This window comes from Grammomys surdaster, unplaced genomic scaffold (assembly GCF_004785775.1).
Source record: "Grammomys surdaster isolate TR1022 unplaced genomic scaffold, NIH_TR_1.0 125750, whole genome shotgun sequence".
In the NCBI taxonomy this organism is placed as follows: Eukaryota; Metazoa; Chordata; class Mammalia; order Rodentia; family Muridae; genus Grammomys; species Grammomys surdaster.
In genome coordinates this window covers 709,557-715,851 of record NW_021620582.1, presented here as the reverse complement: position 1 = coordinate 715,851, position 6,295 = coordinate 709,557, and the positions used below count along the sequence as shown (strand labels likewise).

General features: G+C 52.2%; 2 protein-coding genes across 6 annotated transcripts in view; one reads left to right on the top strand and one right to left on the bottom strand.

The window, feature by feature from the left end:
- The first annotated feature begins 299 nt into the window (after positions 1-299).
- The window catches only part of Znf219 (zinc finger protein 219), a 14,187-nt gene continuing 8,191 nt past the window's right edge, over positions 300-6,295 (top strand). For 2 of the 5 annotated variants that reach the window (XM_028788523.1, XM_028788517.1), the window contains exons 1-2: positions 4,600-5,383; positions 5,600-5,920. The gene's annotated coding sequence lies outside the window, so the exon portion shown is untranslated. Of the gene's footprint in view, positions 510-4,599; positions 5,384-5,599; positions 5,921-6,295 lie in introns of those variants that run through there. The other 3 variants (XM_028788518.1, XM_028788524.1, XM_028788519.1) reach the window with 3 other exon arrangements.
- Tmem253 (transmembrane protein 253) lies at positions 1,230-6,135 on the bottom strand. The gene is made up of 8 exons (XM_028788526.1): positions 6,083-6,135; positions 3,895-4,000; positions 3,654-3,777; positions 3,162-3,272; positions 3,012-3,068; positions 2,357-2,467; positions 2,132-2,278; positions 1,230-1,803 (listed from the first exon to the last, which is right to left on the bottom strand). Exons 3-8 carry the CDS (start codon positions 3,759-3,761, stop codon positions 1,723-1,725), a joined length of 615 nt encoding a protein of 204 aa, XP_028644359.1. The 5' UTR covers positions 3,762-3,777; positions 3,895-4,000; positions 6,083-6,135; the 3' UTR covers positions 1,230-1,722.

The window sequence follows — 6,295 nt, the reverse complement described above, 5'->3', positions numbered from 1 at the left end:
GTTGAGTTTCTCTTAAGATACAATATCCAGGTTTCCGATTACAGCGGTAAAAGCTGGAAGACAGCTAATTGCTGGTTTCCCCCTATAGTTTCTCTGGCCACTACGTCCTGACTTTGAAGAAAAATATTCTTTTCTCAGAGCCCTTCACACATGAGCCCTTCACTATTCCTGCAGTTTGATTGGGGGAAGAGAAGAAATGGAGGAGGCCCAGATTGCGTTCTCTCCATTCCAGAGCCTGATCCCAGAACTGTCTCCACCCACTAATACTCACACGTAACTTTGTCATAGGGCGACTATTACCACTCCCAAGGTGTCACAAACAGAAAGGATCTGCAGCTGGCGCCACTGCAATGTCAAGGCAAGCCAGCCAGGCTGCGCTCTAGCCTCACTGGTACCTGGGCTTGCCTGAGCCCGGAGAAGCAGCATTCTCTAGGGAAAAGAAGCCTTCTCAAGTGGGAACAAAAATGATGTGAGGCGAACACCCATCCCGGGCACTATGTGAATTTGGGGTGAGTTCTCTTAGGCCTAGTCAATCTCTACTTTTCAGCAGCTACTAAGCTGCCCCCTGGTGCTATTGGGTCCCACCGTTTTCCTGGGCTTTTCCCCCAAACCAACAGAGTCTATCATCTTTGTACACTTGCAGAGGTCATAAGTGGTGTGGGCACAATACAAAAAGAGCTTCAGCGACCGTACCGCTGCAGGGATCAAAGGCCCGCCAGGGGCGGCCGAAAGGCTGAGCCTGCGCAGTCCTGCTCCCGCCTTGGAAAGGGTGGCGGCCACGCGGGCTCGGTCCACCAGCGTGCTCGCTAGAGGCGGGAAAGTCTTAGGTCGGTACCCCCGCCTGCCCAGCCAGCCTGTCCTCTTCAGCGCCCGGCCCGGGGGGGAGGGGGCGAGGAGGGCCGGCGCCTCTGACTCATCATCTCCAACCCCCTTCTCGCGCGCGCTCCAAGTCTCAGGACTTTGAACCTGGGCACTCGCGCGAGGGGCGCGGCAGCAGCACCTGGGGAAGCGCGGCTTGGCCCGGCGCCGACCCCCAGCCTTTGTCAGTACCGGCAGCTGTAGGCAAGAGGGCTAGAGACCCGCAGCCAGTGGCGGTGGCCTGGCCGCGGTGGTGACGCCCCTGTGCGCGACGGCCCTCTCGGCGCCTCCCCGCACGCGGGGCCAGTGGTCGCGTCCGAGGAAACTCGGCTAGGCCCTGCTCCCAGCGCCTGGCGTCACTCAGCAGATGCACAGCGCCCCCGCCGCCGAGGGAAGGCTCTTTATTTTGCAGTAGGTCACGGGGTAGCGGGGCATCCTGGGATTTGTAGTCTCTGGTAAATTAGGCAGGAACCGGATCCAAGGGAGACCTGGAGCACAACCGACGCGGATTCTGGGTTGGCTGCTGCAGCACCGGGGCTTGGAGTGGATGGGATTGTGAAAGGTGAACAGTGAGATGAGGCAGATGTGAAGCTGGATGGAGAGGCAGGGAGGAAGAAGGCGAAGAATGCAAGGGAGGAAGCTGCTTGACAAGGCGTGAGGTGAGGGAGGTCTCTAGTCCAGATATTATCTCCCTCTAGTGGGGAAGAAAAGAGAAATGGGCCTGGTTTGAGGGGAAACTGAGAGCACTCTGGGCTTCATGAACAGCCTGGAGGAGTCCAGTTATAGTCCAAGGGTGCACGATGCAGAAGTGCCTGGAGATGCTCCCCTTTGGCGTCAGAGGGCAGTGGCACATGCCTTGCCCACTCACTTATCCGTTCTATTTCCTGTGTTAGCTGCCTCAGGACCATTCTCCAAACCAGAAACCTCCTCCACCTCGGAGAGGCCCTGAAAACAGATGTGAGCAAATTTTAGGGTCAGCAAAGGGGAAACCCCCGGATAGAAGCAAACCCCTCCCAGTTTTTCCAGTCGTTCCAATAATCCATTACAGCAGCTTCCTAACGTTCATGCACGCGTGTAGCTCCAGTCATTAAATACCCAATTCCTTCACAAACATCATTACGGAACTAACGTCCAACGCCAGAAAGCCAACCAGCTTCAGCCCTTCATTTCCCTACTGCCCCACTATTTGCCCTTAAGTGCACAGACTAGGACAGCCAGATGAAAAGTTAGCTGGAAGCTAGCTGCTTCACGGTTTCCTCCTTGCACCCCCTACCTCCTGTAGCTCCTGGTACCGCAGCCTTGACTTCTTGAAGTATCCAGGCTTCCTCTGGCTCAGCAAGAACAGGGCGTAGGTTGAGGCCAGCACTCCCCCTAGGGTGAGGGCCTCGGCGCTGAGCTCCAGCACGAGCAACCCTGTCAACTGAGGTAGCAGGGTGAGGATGCTTTTGTGGGTACAGCCCCTATTTTCTTCTGCCCTTCCTCCTTCATTTACCAGTACCTGGGAGGTGTCAGTAGAGGCAGTCCCCAAGGCTGTCTTCATCACCTCTATCACCACGGCAACGAAGCCCAAGATCATGTTGAAGGTGTTGGATACCATCATGGCCCGCACCTACCAGTGAGCCAGCTCAGCCCTGAGCAGCGTGGGAGACTCACTGCAAACTCAAAACTCCGCCTACAACCCAGCTGAAGACAAAACTCAGACACAGGACTAGTGTAGACCTGTCATCCTTGACACTTGGGAGGCTGAGGCAGGAGGATCAAAAGTTCAAGGCCTGATTGGGCTACAGGATATGTTCAAGAGCATCCTGAGTAACTTATGGGGGTGGGGGCTGAGGCTTTAGCTCAGGGCTAGTGTTTACTTATTATGCATGTGTCTCTGGGTTCAAGCCCCAGCACCACACACACACACACACACACACACACACAACAAAACAAAAAACTAACAAATTTCTGCTCCTATTTCCCTACCTTCAAACAGGACTGTTAGCCTTCTAACATTCTCACTTTCTTGCTTCAGTCAGGGACAGACAGCTGAGAGGATAAATCACTTTTTGGGTTGAGGGGCGTATCCGTGCGTGCGTGCGTGCGTGCGTGCATGTATGCTTGCATGTGTACTGGGAGAATGGGAGGAGGCCTATATTCTCTTCTCTCACCTTCCAGATGCAAGGTGCTCTTCGAAGTTCAAGGGTGATGATGCCAGTGAGGAGACCCTAAATGGTTAAAAGGGCACACTGTGAACTCTAGTTTTGTTAGAGAAGGGTCCCCAGGACCGTCCTTCCACCCTCCCTTATGGTAGGTCTTACCGAGGCTCCGGGCCAAAGTGGCAGTGCTGTGGCCAGGTGGCAGGCAGAGGTCAAACAAGAAAGTGCGATAGTAAAGGGGACCACAGCGATTGCCAGCCATAGTTGGCTCACCTGGAGGCCAGAGCAGGGCAGATAGAGGGGACTATCGGAGACTTTTTCCTCTGCACAATGTTTTCATTGTTTACATATTATTAATTGGGATAAATGCATGATAGAGGGAAGTACCCATGCTGGGGCAGTTTTAAAAGTGAAATTCAGAAATTAGATGCCACTTTTTTTTTCTATCTCATTTTATAGTTCACTTACCTTCGTGTTTTCCCCAAAGGTAAAGGCAAGCTACTTGCAAATGAAAGGTTTTTCTTTGTTAATTTGTACATCTCGTCTCCCCCCCTCCCCAGCAGTTTCCGGTGCATCCTGTGTGCTCACTGAACATGAGTGGAATTGAACTGTGTACAGTCAGCTAAAACCTGAAGCAGGGCAACCTAGTCTCACCGCCAGCACCAACAGGTGTCCACTTTGCCTGTGTCTTGCCCACTGCTGTAGCTTTTCCAGGCGAAGGCTGGGTCTCTCCTGCCTCGGCTGATCAGCGTTTTGATCCATTGCTTGCTTGTATTTCCTGGGTTGCAAAAATTCATTATAAGACTTTCAGGAAATACGAACACACGACATCTCTTTCATTGACCCCTCTGCCCACTCCTAATTCAGGGTTGAGGCCCAGAAACCTTACACATACCTACTCTGAAGTGGCCACTCCAATGGGTTGGAACTCAGCTGGGTCACAGTAATCCTTAGGGGCCTGGGTAGCTCAGAGCCAGACAGTCTTTTTCCTGGCACATAGTCTGTCAGAGAGCAGAGGTGTGGTGGGGCAAAGGTCACTATGAGGGCCTAAAGATCCAGGGAGTGGCCTTATGTAGACATGAACCTCAGCTCACTCCAATAGCCGTCCAGCCTGCCTCAGTATTTCCACTTGCTAGGGCCCTATTTCTACCCTTCTTCAGGGTTCACTTACTTCATCGCTATGGACAAACTCATCCTAGACCTCAATCTCCCCTGATTTCCATTCAGTCTTTGTTCTTTGGCTTCCTCCTCAAATTACTCATTCTGTCCTAGTGAGATTCTGTGTTACTGTCTGGATTGCTCCACCGGCCGGGAACTCTGTTCCCAGACCCGTTTTCATTTCCCCCCCCCCCCCCCCCCGCTTTTCTGGGCAGTTTCTTTTCCTAAGGGTTGCACTAGGGATCCATCCCAGGACTTTGACTAGTTGATTAAAGGGAGGGAAAGCCTTGTACACTGGGGATTGTTTTTGACCCAGTGAAAACGAAAACCCAGGTGCTGGTCTGGAAAAGATACTATACCAACAATATTTTTGTGTTAAAAAGATCTCCAAAGGCCTGACTGGGCTAGAATCTCAGTTCTGTCACCTTTTCAGGTCAGTGACTTTGGCTACATTATTGTGACATTATTTTACCTAATTGAATTCCACTTCATTTCCCTGATAAACAGAACTAACAACAATATGTATGCCCCTGAAGGGAAGCTGATTTCAGGGTGAGTAGGGCACCATTAATGATGCTGAGCAGGTCATATACAGAACACATTGAAGGTATTGTGCTCATTGTCCACATTACCACAGGGCTTGCTCAGAAGCTAAGGTGAGTACATTTATTTCCACATTTAAGAAAGAGAGCCAGCTGGCCTGAATGTATACTTTACAGAGCAAATATAGGAAAGAGCCTGAGGTCTCAAGATGATACTACCTGTGCCTGTGTCCCTGATCTATCTGGCTGACCTCAGTCAAGTTGCTTAATCTGTTTCCTTATCTGTAAAGGGAAATTAACAATACCAGTCTCAAGGGGTTGCCTTGAGCAGGAAGAGAAAATGCATAGGAATTAGCTTAGCCTAGTATACACCACATAAGGAGGTGGCTATTATTTATAACCACCGTAAATAAAAGAAACTGTGCCATAAGATCTTTGGGAGTTGAGGCCCAGGAGGAAGGGGAGAAAAGTAGCTTTCCTCATAAGCCACTTCTGCCCTACTCACTGCTGAGCTAACATCACTGGAGCACTGTATCCATGCTGATTTCCTGGGCACAGGGAATCGGAGTTTAAAGGGAACCAAACAAATTGTGTTTATTTTCTCTCTTTTCAGTCACCAAGAGAGTTGACTTCATTTAATGGCAAGGTTGAGATATAGGCCTTATGATGTCCCTGAATTTGCAGGTCAGTGGAAGGAGAGACGTTGAACCTATTTTTTTTTTTCTGTAAATGGAGCTTATATTAGAGGATTACTGGAAAGATCTCATGCTGCTAAATACGTGAACAATCATCGAGTAAATATTGACTAAATCTGAGTATGCCACTTAGGAGTGTGCAACTACTGTTTCGGCTATAATCGAGAGAAAGTAACACATCTCCCTTCTCTCTGCATACCCCCAGTGTTGAGCACAGCGCCGGGTGCTTGGTAAGCACTCAGTAAATATTGTTGCATTGAAGAGCCATTAAAGTGTCTTAAAGAACGGAGAATAGAATTCGTGAAGCAGGAGCGAGAAGTGTTTATCAAGAACGGCAAAGGCGGAAGAGTAACTTTAATAATGTTTCTTGTACGGCAGACATTAACTATCTCTATAATCGCCCCTCCTCCTCTCCCAAAAGAGAGACAAATTGTAAGGGAGAGGCTTTGAGATAAAACCCCAGGAAGAACTTCCCGAGCCTGTGCATGTTGGGGCAGAAGCAGCGGCAGAGCCAACTCCTTCCCTGGTATGTCCGGGTCTAGGGTGGGAGGGGCAGCCTGCTTGGAGGCTGGGGGAAGGACAAGATGACCTTTCACAATCTCCTCCAGTCCCCTCGAGGAACGGTCTGCGCGCCCCACCCCCGCCCCCTCCTCCTCGCGCGACGCCCCCGGCCCCCCAAGGCCCGCACCCCCTGGCGGCCGCCTCTTGCCGCTCCGGGGGTCCCCCGGCCCCGGAGCCCGAGCGCGCTGCCCGCCGCGCCGCCCCCCGCATGCTAATGGCCGGGCCGCCTCCCGCCGCACACAATGCGGGCCGGGCCGGGGGCGGAGGGCCGGGGAGGGGCGGGGGCCGGGCCGGGGGCGGGGGGGCCGGGGCCCGGCGCATCTCCCCCGGCCCCACGTAA

Bases quoted from the DNA above. Each gene is read 5' to 3' on its own strand.
- Tmem253 (XM_028788526.1), bottom strand. From the start codon at position 3,761: ATGGATCAAAACGCTGATCAGCCGAGGCAGGAGAGACCCAGCCTTCGC. The intron at 2,468-3,011 runs GTGAGAGAAGAG...GCTCACTGGTAG, and splicing joins GAGCACCTTGCATCTGGAAG to GTGCGGGCCATGATGGTATC. The intron at 2,279-2,356 runs GTACTGGTAAAT...CTGCTACCTCAG, and splicing joins CCTCTACTGACACCTCCCAG to TTGACAGGGTTGCTCGTGCT.